The sequence below is a fragment of the Pleurodeles waltl genome, chromosome 4_1, assembly GCF_031143425.1.
Source record: "Pleurodeles waltl isolate 20211129_DDA chromosome 4_1, aPleWal1.hap1.20221129, whole genome shotgun sequence".
In the NCBI taxonomy this organism is placed as follows: Eukaryota; Metazoa; Chordata; class Amphibia; order Caudata; family Salamandridae; genus Pleurodeles; species Pleurodeles waltl.
Genome location: NC_090442.1, coordinates 240,584,727 through 240,601,152, shown reverse-complemented (window position 1 = coordinate 240,601,152; position 16,426 = coordinate 240,584,727). Strand labels below are relative to the sequence as shown.

The following is a 16,426-nucleotide window of genomic DNA, read 5'->3' as shown; positions in this document are numbered from 1 at the left end:
TATTTGCTGGAAGTAAGTACTTGGATGTTTTTTTTATTAGATACATTTGAAACTTTTAGTAGTAATTTTTGAACATTTGCAAGAAGAGAAAAATCTTGATGATCTTTCTAGAAAATCAAGAACTTTGTAAATAAGCGCAATGATGTTTGAGAAGATACATTTTAAATTTTTGCTTTGCTCACATGAAAAAAACAAAAGACGTAAATTAACTGAGAGTCGCTTTTGCATTTTTGATTTTTGAATTTTTGTTTTTGTAGATTTGAGTAACAATGTGTTCTGAGTCTAGACAAGTCATTAAACCTCATCCAGGTAAAAGGAGTAAATGAAAGTATGTGTGTGTAGGATTAGCAACAGTATGTGTGATTTGTGAGCATTTTATTGATAACTGGGTTGAGTCTGCCAGTGAAGATTGAAGCACAATTACACCAATGCTTAGAGATTCAACTGCAGAACGAGATCCCTTTATATGAGAATGATGGATTGTTACACACTGTCGGTTTTAAGGGAGATTTGACATCTAATGTGTATTATAAATTGTTGTATGAGTATATTAAAACTATGGAAGTGTGTGATTGCTATGTTTGTACCCTGATCCCTTCATCAGTTCAGGAAGGAATAACTTATCACAGCTTTCCTCTCGCCTATAGAATTTCATGTAGTTTGCTATTAACACTGTTATCTCAGCAGGGGTATATCAAATACTTATTTTCCAATTATGACCTACTGTGTTCTTCTGTGCCTATTAATCAGCCGCTCAGTAATGTGGCTAAAGCTAAAAGCACTGAAATTATGGGAGGTTTTATCTGAACCAACCCTGACTTTTGGAACCACATATGCACACAAGAACAATTTAACCTGCATTCTTAACATCAGTAGAAAAGGAGTTCATTGAACACGTAGATGACAGAAGGAAAGCAGTGAAAACTGAGATAGAAAAAGGAGTAGTTTTAAACGACTGACAAAAAGACCCTGTACATGCTTCAGGTAGCAGTAACGAAGAATACTTAACTTAAGACTGGCAACACATAGGAAAAAGTATGTATATCTATAGACCTAAGTAAAAGACAGACACACATTTTGTTGGTACTAGTGAATGTAGTCATGTATTTTTGTCTAAGAGTGTTTCTGGAATTTACATTGAATGGACAAGATTCTGCCATACCAGGTTCGGTTTGCATAAGTAGCTTTGCAAGTAGCAATAGGTTCATTGTTCAACTGTACAGAGACTTTTAGTTTAGTGAGCTTGAAAGGAACACCCTGGCCTATATACTGAACGTGAAATAAAATGTTCCCATCACTGTATGGAGTCACAAGGATGGAAGATGAGTCTCAGGAAAAGTCTGAGAATTTGATGGACTGTTGCAACTTCAATATCACATGTTGCCAATGATTGGATGATGCCCCTTTTGCGTGACCTGACACCATCAATCCAGCGAATCAAGATGATTTATGTGGTTTATATTAGGGACAGACTTTGAAAGTTTAGATCAGATCCTCAGAATCTCATCAGACTTTTAGACCCTTGCTTCTCTCTCTGTGCATATTTCCTGACAGAATTGTGCTGCTGATCCAGACGCTTTACTGATGAAGAATCCCTGAATACTGTTCCTTCAAGAGGTATGCCCTTCTCAGCTCATTGCCATTGCCCGTTTGACATGTCCCTTTTTCTAGAATAGAACCTATCGTGCTGACACGCACTCTTATTTTTCTAGCTAGCATTCTGTAGTCCGAGATAAATTTTTTAAAATGATTTTTGTCTCCTTTTGTATTTTTGTGGACATGTCTGTCCCCACACGCGCATTTCCTAATTTGGTTAGCTGTAGGGACCACCTGCGTCCAGCCCAAAATGTCATATTCTGCTTAATTGAAGTTGATAAATGTTGATAAAATCAGACCTAAGATATATTTCTGTATCTCAGATAATTTCGTTAATGATATGGATGATTCTTCTTTAATGACTAATTATGTCAATGCTAATTCATTTTAACTTGTTTCACCGCTTTGGGCAGCCTATGGTGCTTATGTACCTTTATACTTTGATATTACGCACTGTCTTTATGACACTAACTTTGTGGCTGTAAAATAAAGCTTTGAACTTTTTTCCTGAATAGAGTGTTCCTTCTGCAGCCACACTGGTCAAGATGCCCAGAGTGTTGGGTTGGTGTTGATGTAAATTTTTGTGTGGTTCACCACACTTCTTTCTGGGTCAAAGATCCGTTGACCTCAGTGAAACGTTTATTCCTATGAAGGATGAAAGGGCATCTGCAGATGTTTCCAGGGCTGAGACATTGCGGCCAGAAAGACAACACACTGTACAGCAGTGCACTAGGAGAAGGACTGATGAACTAATTGAAGAGGTCTGGCACAGGTTCGAAAACTGTCTCCTCTACTTACTTTTTTAACATTCAGTGTTGGTAAAAGGAGTATCAGTGAGTAAGGAAAACAAATAATACCTGTTGACAACTTCTAGAGAGTAAGCACATGGTAGGCTGTGATATTTTAACTATAAAAATTATTTATCGGAACATTCTAGGAATCCTGCTGTCCTCCACCTTCATTCTTCCCTCACAATTACAATAGGGAAATGAAAGGATTACACCAGTAAAAGAGAAATCTAATGTCTGTGACTGGGAAAAGTGTTGTTGGCTGCAAAAAAGTGAATGTCTAGATTAATACAGACAAGTTAGAAGTGGAATAGCTAGATACCTGTTTGTTGGCTTTTAAAACGGCTCTTAGGGTTGCAATTTGTTCTCGCTTCGTACTCAGCAGCGACTTCAGTTTCAAAATTTCCTCCAATAAGGCTTCCTTGTCCTTATCAATCAGAGGCACCAGTTCCCTTGCTGCTGCTCGCTGGCGGGAGAGCTGCAAGGACCTATCCACTGCCTTCTGCAAATGTTTGATCTGGTCCCTTATGATAGCATTGAGGTTATATATATTCATGGGCTCTTTGCGAATGTCGCTCGCATCAGAAACTGGGGAAGATGGAGGTGCACTGATGACAGGAGAAATGATAGGCATTTTTGGTGAGCTTTGTTCTTTACTGGTCTCTGTGCTGTCTTTTGGGACCAGGTCGGATAGGTTCTTTGCCTCGACTGGCGATGCCATGCCTCTTCGGGTGAGTCGTGGGGACAAGAGACCTTTGGGGTCATCAGGACCCTTAAGGCTTCCGCTGCGGGTCCCTCTGCTTTGCCTGTAATAGTCCAACATAACCCTGTTTGGAGTTTCGTTGTTGCAAAGACACACATGATGATAGAGCTGTGCCAGCTCCTCGCTGAACGTGACCAGCTCGTCCTGGGCTGTGTTGAGGGTATTATGGTTTTCGTTTGCGACACTGGTCATCAAGTGCAGCTCTTGCTCCATGTTCATGAGTTTCTCATGGCTTTCTTTTCTTTCTTTATCCATTCGTGATACCTGCTCATCATACATTTGAACTCTACTCACAAACTTTGCTTTTTCCTCTGTATAGTTTTCTACATATTTATTATACTTTTCTTTTAAGGCTTTGAGTTCAGCTTTCAGCTCAATCACTTCTGTGACAGCCAACTTGTACTTGCACTCTAGAATCTCCAAACCATTGATGTCGACATCATAGTCATGAGTGCCCTCCCCTGAGTCTGCGGCCCTGCCGCAGTCCATGTCCTCCTTGAGGTCCTTGTTGCTCTGCAGTCTCCGCATGGAATTGACGTGCTCCGTCAGCCGGTGCACCTGCTCGTGCTGCTCTGTTAGCGCCCCCTGTGTGTGCTCGAGCTGAGTCTGTGACTCCTCCAGATTGGTTAGGAGAATGGCTTTTTCCCGCTCAACCTGAAACACAAAGAAAAGACAAATGTAAAAATAAGGGAATTCAAAACTGAAATTTCAGACTCATTTTAGTTGTGTGGTTCACAAGCCATGTTCTTCAACAGTGCTTACAATCATTGTGAAAAATGAACACCCTCAACTAAATCCCAGCAGATATACAGATACAATGCTAATCACATTATTCACTATTTCAATGACAAGCAGAACAGAATTTGCCTGGATTCGAATTTTTTGATGCTCTAAAAGTAGCAATTAGATTAATGATTTCTTTACTTGATAGATTTCTTGAGTGCCAACCAGACTAAATTATTGAATGAATGTGTGATATATGGGGTTGGTCCATAGGTCGTACAACACATATCTTGCACATTTAAATGTCATATTGGTAAAGACAGCAAATTAGGGAAACATCCTAGAAATAATATACTATGATCTTCTGGCCTAGTTGAATGTAGCTCCTTATGAGGAGCAATTTGAGATCTGGACTTAGAACTGGCTGCATCTGAGCTCAACAGGCATTCCAGATGCTTTGACTGTATCTGTATGGTGCTGAACGTTCATTTCTGTAGTGTCTGCTGCCTCCTGGGTTGTTGAGTATTCCGTCTCTACAACATCTCGCCAGAAAAACACCTAATTACCTTCTTTGTTTAGGTCAGAAACTACCCAGGCGAATGCTGAGAACAATTTTCTATTTGTATCAAAAATTAGATAACCTGTGGCAGATAAGTCAGATTTTGCCTTCACATACTGACTTTAACAGACAAAGGGCCAGATGTAGGTAACGTTTTGCATGGCGCAAACTGCGAAATTTGCAGTTTTCGCCATGCAAAACACGCATTGCGATGCACATTCCCATTTTGCGAGTCAGTACTGATTCGCAAAATGGGAATGCGACTCGCAAATAGGAAGAGGTGTTCCCCTTCCTATTTGCAATTCGCACTGCGATGCCGAATTGCTTTGTGACTGCGAACGCGGTCGCAAAGCAATTCGCAGTTAGCACCCATGTGAAGTGGGTGCTAACTCATTTGCAAAAGGGAAGGGGTCCCCATGGGACCCCTTCCCCTTTGTGAATGGCTCTGAAAAAATTAAACCAAATGGTTTCATTTTCCTGAGTGTATTGCAACTCGTTTTCCTTTAAGGAAAACGGGATGCAATAAAAAAAAAAAAGAACTGCTTTATTAAAAAAGCAGTCAAAGACATGGTGCTCGGCTGTCTCCAGCAGGCCACCATCCCTGTGAGCGCAAGGAATCGCAAGGGGGTCGCAAATTGCGACCCACCTCATTAATATTAATGAGGTGGATCTTTGTGACCCCCTTGCGATTCACAGATGGTGTCAGGGACACCATTCTGCATATGGGATTGCAACTCGCAAATTGCGAGTCACCGACTCTCAATTTGCGAGTCACAATCCCATTTATACCTCCATCTGGTCCAAAGAGTATAATACGCTGCGTGTGTGCATGCTTGAATCTTTGTATTGTGATATGTAATCCTTCTGATTGTAGGGAATAAAGAGATCTGGCTGGGATTGTTGGTCCTGATTCTTCATCTTGGGAGGATCATGATGGGAAATGACAGTGCACAAGGCCTCTCGATAGCGCCTCATCGGCAGAACAAGAAGATTGATTGGCGGATGTCTCAAACCCCAGCAGCAAGTGACGAATAAGCTCTCAGAGCACACTGAGTGATACAGCACCTGGTTAGCACGTCTCAACATATAGAGTAGACAAGGCAGACACAGTGCAGCGTCACCAGGTCCATGCATACACGGAAAGGTTATGTTTCTGTCATGTCATATGACATCATATCATATGTCATGTCATATGTTATGTTATATGTTATGGTATGTTGATTTGTACAGCGCACTATCTCCCGGGAGGATATGTTGGTGCTGAGCAGATGTGAGTCTAGCCAGCCTAGGGCTAAGAATGACTAGTCGAAAGGTCAGGTATTCAGCTTTTTGCAGATTTCAAGAGAGTAGGGGGCACAGATGTTTAGTTGCAATGTTTAGCTGGAGGTCATTCACGTATTAGCAGCAATGCAGGAGAAAGTTCAACCACCAGATCTTGTTTTCTCAATGCCTGGGATGTGAGCAAGTCGCAGTCCGACCTAGCAAGGTATCTGGAAGGTTTGTGAAAGCAGATGCGATTGTTGAGGTATGCTGCACAACAGTTCTGGCCGCTCAGTGATCTGTAGCCTATTGATCAACTGATTGTTTGATCCTGGTGGAGATCGTGTTCCTGAACTCCTGTGGTGTTGTCTCATACCACAGAGCTCACAGGCTGAAGAGCACATTGTGGTGTGGTCACTTTAAAAGAGATTAGGGGAGCATTTACACAGATTCATTTATTATACATTGTAGGATGGTAAGTTATATTTCACAAGCCTTTTCCTGGCAATTCCACTGAAGCTTTACATGTCAGGAACCACTTAAATCAGAGATGTTGGAAACAATTGAAAATCATTAGATAATTATATGGCTCTGTTTAACCTTGCAGAAGTGCATGTGCTATTATACATATTCAGTTAGAAATGCCAGACTGTGGTGCAGCACATCAGACAGGACCTATTATGTTATTCAAGTTTAATTTGCTTGGAAGCCTCCTTTGCATTTAACTGCAGTCAGCAGAACTATTTTTAGGTTTGATTCTAAATAGATAAAAGTGCAGCAGAAAACTAAAAACCTAGGTATGCTGTTTGTAGTGAGAGGAGAAGGAATTACCCGAAACACAGCTGTGAGTATTGTGAGAGGCTGCTTAACATGAAAATACGCTGAACACCTACACGAAGACCCACATTGTCGAATTTTAATGTGGGAATCAAAGGAGGGATGCTGAGTTACTATGATCTGATTATTAGTTCTACCTCTTTCAGCCTTGGAGATGTGTGAATGAGAAAACGGGATCGCTGTAGTTACCAGCTTTTAGCTGGTGGTAACGGGAGAGCAACATTTAAAGAAATGCTCTAAAAATGCACCCAAGACAGGACCCGATTCGTCTGCACACGCTATTTGCAGTTTTAGAAATGAGGGGAAGGACAATGCAGGTTCGTGGCCACGTGTAACTGGCATGGCGGGGGTTGTGCCCGATATTGCACTCTGCTCAGCTGAAAGGCACTTCCCACATTTGTATCTTTATTTCATCACTTGTTGGATACGGTGGGAGTCTGAGCACATTGCAGTGGAAGGCGGTGTATGTAGAGTGACATAAAAAACACATCCAAATGCAATCTTGCCTTTTTCAGAAGAGTAGGGAGGATGGAATCCCAGAAAGAGATGTAAATGTGAGAATCACAGACAGAATCAACAGAATAGGGCAGCGTAAATTACCCTTATCATAATAGTAAGAAATCTTATAAAATAATTACACAGCACAGGATATGTTTACCTTCTAACAATGTCCCTGAACGTGAACTGCCAGCTTACAAGCATAGAATTAAACATTCGGTAACTGCACCCCTCCCACCCCTGTCACCTTCCCACCCACCTACGCCCTGCTTCAGGGGGGCTGTGCGAGCCGTTCATATACGATACCATGCAGGAGCCCGAGACATGCCTCACCGTAGACGCCAGACTCTGACTTACTGCACAGGTCCTCACAACTTTGTAAATCAAGGATGTGAATCAAAGGCGGCTTCAGCCTAGTTAGTCCTTCACTTGATAAGATCAATGGTCCACTGGAATAACTAGTGGCTGGCAGGAAGTAAAGGACCCTGGAGCAAGGAGAGGGGGACGGATGAATCCGGGGAGTAAACTGCTCTACATATACATACACTACCATGAGTTCACTCTGGCAGGTAGAGGGTGAGCTGCTTGCGTTTTGCACACATCAGCATAGCTCATACTTGAATGCTGCAGTTCTATACACATCACACCTGCATAGCTCATACTTGTATGATGCACTTCTATACACATCACACCAGCATAGGTCATAATTGTATGATGAACTTCTGTACAAATCACCTCAGCGTGGCTCATACCTGAATGCTCCAGTTTTATACAAATCAAGCCAGCATAGCTCATACCTGAATGCTGCAGTTCTATACAAATCACACCAGCTTGGCTCACAATTGTATGATCCACTTCTATACAGATCACACCTGCATAGTTCATACTTGAATGCTGCAGTTCTATACAGATCAGACCTACATAGCTCATACCTGAGTGCTGCAGTTCGTTACAAATCACACCAGCTTGGCTCACAATTGTATGATCCACTTCTATACAAATCACACCAGCATAGCTCATACTTGAATGCTGCAGTTCTATACATATCACACCAGCATAGGTCATAATTGTATGATGCACTTCTGTACAAATCACCTCAGCGTGGCTCATACCTGAATCCTGCAGTTTTATACAAATCAAGCCAGCATAGCTCATACCTGAATGCTGCAGTTTTATACAAATCAAGCCAGCATAGCTCATACCTGAATGCTGCAGTTCTATACAGATCAGACCTTCATAGCTCATACTTGAATGCTGCAGTTCTATACAAACCACACCTGCATAGCTGATACCTGAATGCTGCAGTTCTATACAGATCAGACCTTCATAGCTCATACCTGAGTGCTGCAGTTCTATACAAACCACACCAGCATAGCTGATACCTGAATGCTGCAGTTCTATACAGATCAGACCTTCATAGCTCATACCTGAGTGCTGCAGTTCTATACAAAACACACCTGCATAGCTGATAACTGAATGCTGCAGTTCCATAGGACTTCAATAGGATGTTTAAACCCTCTAATCAGGTCACAGGAGTCTCCTCGGGACAACGCCTGCCGTCTGATACTTCACCTGCAAACAGTGTACATTCTTCTCATGCTGGGGTAGTAAACACTGGTAGATGTCTGGATCAACACTGCCGAAGGGGCTGTAATGGCTTTGAGATGTTTGACATGTTATTCAGTAATGTATGGTTATGATCAAGTTAGTTGGTGTCCAGCTCAAATCCCGGCGAATGCCAGACGTCGCGTTTCGTTCAGAGGCTTTCGTGCCCTCGGAGCCCTGCTTATGTTCTGCACTAAGCAGGGCTTCTAAATTGATTGGAGGGTCCAAACACTGATGACTTTAAAAGGGATTGTCTGATGTTCAATTAAATTGTGGACTGTAACCTGAGGATATATTTCGGACTGTTCATTGGTTACGTAATTTCTGAGACCTCCTATTGTATATATGTATCATTGTAAATACTGCACACCACTGCACGTTTTGAGCACTACGCCAGATGCACTTACTTCGAATCTGTTGATATTTATTTCATACATATGTCTGAGAATAAATGGAACAATTTCATATACAAAGAGAGAGAGCTACATTGATTCAAACAGAACCAATGCTGATTGTTTACATATTTACCCAGTTCTGTCATTGGGCATAAGGGGTTGGTCCTGTGAATCATTATATGTTGGAGTTCTGTACAGATCACACCTGCATAGCTCATACCTGAATGCTGTAGTTCTATACAGATCACACCTGCACAGCTCATTCTTGAATGCTACAGTTCTATATAAATCTTGGTCAACCGACCCTCTGGGATTCAGCATAAGCTACACAGTTATAATTGTGTAAGTTTGGAATTAGCCAATATAAACAGTAACTATTTATTCAACTAAAATCTATGTTTGAAGATTCGTATCATTTCAGTTTCACGATTTTGGTGACATATAGTGCAATAATACGAGCTAGACCGCCTCAATGAGCTATTTTCTGGATATCTGTGGGAGTCTCTACCTAGAGCAGGACCTAAAACCTTAGTTATTTAGAGGCCTACTCAAAAATGCTTTTATTAGAACTTCAACTGCTCCACCATTAAAGAACAACACTTCTTCGCTTTCGCTAGAAGAAATCGAACAACCACCAATGACGTCTTCTGTGGTTGGCATGCCTACATTGTATTTGCTGTGATACCTTTGAATTAATCGAGGATCACACAATATCAAAAAAGAGTAGCTAAGCTTACAACTGGTTCTATTTGAACTCACCAGAGGAGAATAAAGTGGTAAGATGTTGGCATCGGCTTTCCAAAGTTGCATGGTTGCCGTGTTGAGAGAGAGCGTCTAGTGGCCGATGTTTGGAAGAGGGCCACATGGGATCCCAGCACCTCGGAACCCAGGTGCCTTTGTCAGCCACATGTGTTTGACTAGAAAAGCCCTGAATGTTACACCAGCAACTTGCTGCTCTGTGATTATTTCCTACATTGAATTTCTGATAAGTTGTGTCATACTAGTTAACCGCAGTAAGTCTTCTGCACCAACATAAATTTCATGTGTGATCATGGTTTCCTGGTTTTTAGAACTTCCTCGAGAAACTGCACTTTCAATCACATCTTTAATTCCTTGACAACGTTCTGGCCTCCCTGTGATAGACATCTTCCTAAAGGGTCAACATTCGATCTTTGATCCTAAAGAAATTATTCTAGGCAGTGCTTAATTTGAGCTGGTGGCTGCAGAGGGACATATCAGCTCTCATTTTTGGGGACCTGGACATATTTTTTATTCATCAGACTTTGGCCCAGAACAAGAGAGAAATGGAGTAAAGAAGGGGGAAGACTAGACAGCAGAAGTATTTGGCAACCCCACCAACAGCAGTACTGTCCGCTGGCTTCTGAGAAAAACTTTGGGCACCGGCACTTATTATTTTACAAATTAAGCACTATTTCTGGATGCTAATGGGTATATGTGAGGAATGTAATCAGTATTTAATACTCTTTGGAAATAGTGCTGATGAACTCGAACTTTGCATGGAATGCAGCTTCTGCTCCAGGTCCTCTGCTGACAGAAGGCACTCGAGAGGACATGGATTTCATTTAAAGTCTTGCGGACGTGTAACCCTCAGGGTATCTCACGAGTGAAGCACTGGAATTGCTTTCTACAGTGACAAATACAATCACTTGAGACAATGAGAAAAGTGTTCGTCAGTAAAGAATATAGCCCTGTGCAGTTTCTGCTCAAAGATTCACAAGAAAGACCACATCATGTTTTTCATACTACGAAAAATGTATTAGCAAAAATACACAATTCACGTTCATGCCTTTTGATTTGTACTGAACGTAAACACATAAGGGTTAAATGATGAGGCTTGCTGGTGCTGTGTGGCTAGAACTGAGCATACTTCATATCTGACCAACACGCCTGGACTGTCCTACCTGAACTTAGGGCAATATCTTTAGAACTGGCTTATAACATTTATTTGAAGGCAAACCAGGCTACAGGTGGACTACAAACCAGAGAATTAGGCCATACTCCTGAAGGTTCTTGACCATGGGGCAAGAGAGGCACGCTTAAAAATCTGTCTTTTTAAATCATTGCACGACTGGCACTGGACTCCTGTGAAGCTGCGAGCAACAGGCCTGCTACCCCACTTGACCTGCTGACTCTATCCCCATGACCGCTTTAATCTGCTGCTCATCCTCTGTGACTGCCCCTCAATGCGACCTTTCTGGGAGGCGGTTGGCAATATGCTGTTATGACCCCCTTTTCTCACCCTCTGATCCTTCTGCATGATCTTGTAGACCCCCCCAGACCTCTCCAGCCCACAGGGCCTTCTCTTGCATACAGCTCTCACAACAGCTAAGATATGCATTCTCTGGCCTGGCGTTCTCTCCCTTCCAGGATGGGTGGCACTCAACGAAGTATCAGCCAGCCTCCTACGAGCGAGTCATCTACAACCTCCAGGACAAAACAGAGGCCTTTCGCCACACCTGGGCGCCCTTTCTCCACGACGCTACCCGCTAGTCCGTGTAAGTGTGCGCATCCACCCATAACAACAGTTTGACTGGTTACTACATTAAATTACACCCCATTGGTATCAACCACGTGGGCCTGCTTGGTCATAGCCCTTGCAGATGCATGGCTTTACAATTTCTCTTATGTACTCACCTTTCCCATCTCTTTATCTCTCCTTGTTCTCTTTTCCCTTCCTCTCTCTTCATTCTCCTTCACTCCCTGTTACCCCCTTCTCCTTCTTCCCCCCACCCTCCATATACACCTTCCTCTCCTGACGTGTCGGTGCGATTATGGACTCCCTGCTTGTTTCTTTTTCTCCCTTAACTCTCTCTTGTCATGTTTCCATACCCTTTTCAACCCCACCCCACTTCTTTTTGGTTGTATGTCATGTAATTGTGGACCTGCGTGCCCTCCTTGATATTATTCTTCCTCAACACTCAAAGGTCTTTGTTTTTGGCCATCTCAGCTTGCCATTTGGCCAATGGTTTGCTTTATTCTGAAACTGTATTCTCCGGTACTGTATTATTGTTTTGCGATTGACATCTTATGTGCCTCGCTCCATACCTCTGTTGTAATGTTTTGTTTTGCTCCTTAAATAAAGAATTGTGAAACAAAAAAAAACACACAGTTTTTGAACCAATAGGGGCAGGAGAAAACATACAGGGAGTGCAGAATTATTAGGCAAGTTGTGTTTTTGAGGATTAATTTTATTATTGAACAACAACCATGTTCTCAATGAACCCAAAAAACTCATTAATATCAAAGCTGAATATTTTTGGAAGTAGTTTTTAGTTTGTTTTTAGTTTTAGCTATGTTAGGGGGATATCTGTGTGTGCAGGTGACTATTACTGTGCATAATTATTAGGCAACTTAACAAAAAAAAAAAAAATATACCCATTTCAATTATTTATTATTACCAGTGAAACCAATATAACATCTCAACATTCACAAATATACATTTCTGACATTCAAAAACAAAACAAAAACAAATCAGTGACCAATAGAGCCACCTTTCTTTGCAAGGACACTCAAAAGCCTGCCATCCATGGATTCTGTCAGTGTTTTGATCTGTTCACCATCAACATTGCGTGCAGCAGCAACCACAGCCTCCCAGACACTGTTCAGAGAGGTGTACTGTTTTCCCTCCTTGTAAATCTCACATTTGATGATGGACCACAGGTTCTCAATGGGGTTCAGATCAGGTGAACAAGGAGGCCATGTCATTAGATTTCCTTCTTTTATACCCTTTCTTGCCAGCCACGCTGTGGAGTACTTGGACGCGTGTGATGGAGCATTGTCCTGCATGAAAATCATGTTTTTCTTGAAGGATGCAGACTTCTTCCTGTACCACTGCTTGAAGAAGGTGTCTTCCAGGAACTGGCAGTAGGACTGGGAGTTGAGCTTGACTCCATCCTCAACCCGAAAAGGCCCCACAAGCTCATCTTTGATGATACCAGCCCAAACCAGTACTCCACCTCCACCTTGCTGGCGTCTGAGTCGGACTGGAGCTCTCTGCCCTTTACCAATCCAGCCACGGGCCCACCCATCTGGCCCATCAAGACTCACTCTCATTTCATCAGTCCATAAAACCTTAGAAAATCAGTCTTGAGATATTTCTTGGCCCAGTCTTGACGTTTCAGCTTGTGTGTCTTGTTCAGTGGTGGTCGTCTTTCAGCCTTTCTTACCTTGGCCATGTCTCTGAGTATTGCACACCTTGTGCTTTTGGGCACTCCAGTGATGTTGCAGCTCTGAAATATGGCCAAACTGGTGGCAAGTGGCATCGTGGCAGCTGCACGCTTGACTTTTCTCAGTTCATGGGCAGTTATTTTGCGCCTTGGTTTTTCCACACGCTTCTTGCGACCCTGTTGACTATTTTGAATGAAACGCTTGATTGTTCGATGATCACGCTTCAGAAGCTTTGCAATTTTAAGAGTGCTGCATCCCTCTGCAAGATATCTCACTATTTTTGACTTTTCTGAGCCTGTCAAGTCCTTCTTTTGACCCATTTTGCCAAAGGAAAGGAAGTTGCCTAATAATTATGCACACCTGATATAGGGTGTTGATGTCATTAGACCACACCCCTTCTCATTACAGAGATGCACATCACCTAATATGCTTATTTGGTAGTAGGCTTTCGAGCCTATACAGCTTGGAGTAAGACAACATGCATAAAGAGGATGATGTGGTCAAAATACTCATTTGCCTAATAATTCTGCACTCCCTGTAGAAGGATAAAGGGGTCAGAAGAAAAGAAGGGAAGGGAAAGGTAGTAGAATATAGAGATGTGACAGACGTACTACGGTATAGGTTGGGGTAGAATCCCTATGGCGTATGTCATGGTAAATGCACCATGGGATAGGTACTAGTAGTACTATTGGGAATAGATAAAGGAAGAGTTACTACAGTAACAGCAATAGTAGAAGTATTAGCGTACAAGCAGCGGTAGAAGGTACAAAGATAAAGATGCTACTGTATGGGTAAATATAGTGTAGGTAGGGCTAGAAGTACTAAGGTATAGGTTAGTGCAGAGGCACTAAGGTACTGAGTGGGGGAACAGGTACTACAGTGTAGACAGGAATAGAGGTAGTAGAATGTAAGGAGAGGTAGATGTCTTAGCATACAAATATAGGTATAGGTACTGGGGCATAGGTAGCGGTACTAGGCATAAGCAGTGGTAGACCTACTAAGATAAAAGTAGGAGTAGATGTTCTTGGGTAAATGTAGAAGGACTAGTGCTAGCATATAAGCAGGAACAGATGTACTAGGGTATAATTAGAGGTAGATGTAGTACGGTAAAAGTACAGCTATAGGCTCTACTTTATAGGTAGATGTACTAGTTATAAGCAGGGGTAGCAGGGTTAAGCTAAAAGTAGTGGTAGATGTACTTTGTTAAAGGTAAACACAACAGTACTAGAGTAAAGACACTAAGGGGGTTATTCCAACTTTGGAGGAAGTGGTAATCCGTCCCAAAAGTGACGGTAAAGTGACGGATATACCACCAGCCGTATTACGAGTCCATTATATCCTATGGAACTCGTAATACGGCTGGTGGTAAATCCGTCACATTTGGGACGGATTACCACCTCCTCCAAAGTTGGAATAACCCCCTAAATGTACTGGGGTATAAGTGGAGGTAGATGTACTAGAGTATAAGTATATGTAGTAGAGTATAGGCAGAAATACTAGAGCATAAGTAGTTGTAGCTCTACTAAGTCAAAAGTAGGGGAGTAGGGGTAGGTGTACTGGGTAAAGCGAGAGGTAGCACTACGGGAGTATAGGTTGTGATATAGCTACTGGTGTGGAAGCAGAGGTAGATGTACTAGGGTATATGCACTAGCGCATAGGTAGCTATACTAGGGTACACACAGTGGTAGCGCTACTGACCAAAAGTAGGGTAGATGTACTGGTATAAAGGTAGAGGTAGCAGTACTGCAGTATAGGTAGTGATTAAGGTACTAGGGTATTTACACAGCAAGATGTATTAGGATAAAAGTATATGTGTAGGTACTAGGGTATAGGTGGGGGTATTAGGAATAAGCAGGGTAGCAGTATTAAACTAAAAGTAGAGGTAGAAGTTCTTGGGTAAAGATAGCAGTACCAGAGTATAGACGGGGTATACATTCTAGGGTATAGATAGAAGTAGATGTACTATGGTATAAATATAGGTGTCAGTACTAGGGTATATGTAATAGGTATAAGCAGTGGTAGCACTACTAAGCTATACGTATGGGAAGATACACTTGGGTAAATGTACAGATAGCAGTACTGAAGTACATGCCAGGCTAGAGGTACTTGGGTATAAGTAGAGCTAGATGTACTAGGGTATACATAAACGAATAGGTGTTAAGGTATAGGTAAACACACTAGGTATAAGCAGCGGTTGCAGTACTAAGCTAAAACTAGGGGTATATGACCTTAGGTAATGGCCAGGGGCGGCTCCTGATGCTGGTGGAGGGTCTTCGCCCTTCCAATTTTACAAGCCATGTGGATGGTAATTGCAAAAAGCAATTACCATCCACTTATCTCTTAGAAAGCAGCGCCTTGACATGTCTGATGTGGCGCTGGCTAACACGGATGACAAGGGGACATGCAATTTTCCTGAGGCACATTCGCTAGTGAGATGGGTTTGGTTGTGGTGAAAGTTAAGCATCCTCCCGCAATGGTGCCAGCCCTGGCATGCGATACTTGGGGAACTCAGAAAGCACCCACTATTGAGATGAAGCAGCGAGCATTTTGATACAAACCCTTACAGCATCAGCCTTGCTGGGTTGGATTAAGGGTGTTTGAGACTGAACATCACAGACCATGAAAACTCCACATCGGGTCGCATTTACATTTTGCCATTTTGAATCTTATCGCTCTGAGTCCCAGAGGAGTACAATTTTAATTGCAACCAATACATCAATACTGGATTCCATCCTTGCTATGAGTCACGATTGTGATCTGGCATGACCCCACCAGCAAGATCATCAGAGCAGCACACTGCCTGAAAGAAAAGGGGGAACGTCTGAGCGCCAAAGTGTAGACATCTGATTTTATCTCTTCTATCAGTTCCCCGTCCCTAGTCTCTGTCCTCCATCGCAGGCTGCGGTAACATTAAAAAGGTCTAACACGTTCCAGACAATTTCTGATTTTTAAACAGATTGGAACACATTTAATTGCATGTTGGCATGACCCTTCAGCCTTTCCCCAATTCATGAACACGCCAGAGTAGAGAGGTTCTTGTGGGCAGAGATGTGCTCTAACAAAAAGTTATTAAAGCTCCAGAATATCAGACAACATAAAAAGCATTTTTTGACAGGGAAGGTTTCTTCCCAGACTTCAGGTGGCTGCAACAAGAATGGGGAATACGGGGCATGTTTTCAGGTTGATTCATGGCAACTCTTCCATTGCTGAGGGC

General features: G+C 42.4%; 1 protein-coding gene across 4 annotated transcripts in view; it reads right to left on the bottom strand.

The window, feature by feature from the left end:
• The window catches only part of BICD1 (BICD cargo adaptor 1), a 674,082-nt gene that overhangs the window by 246,125 nt on the left and 411,531 nt on the right, over nt 1-16,426 (bottom strand). For all 4 annotated transcript variants that reach the window (XM_069228220.1, XM_069228219.1, XM_069228221.1 and 1 more), the window contains exon 5: nt 2,707-3,801. In XM_069228220.1, the coding sequence (XP_069084321.1) occupies nt 2,707-3,801 (1,095 nt within the window). The remainder of the gene's footprint in view (nt 1-2,706; nt 3,802-16,426) is intronic.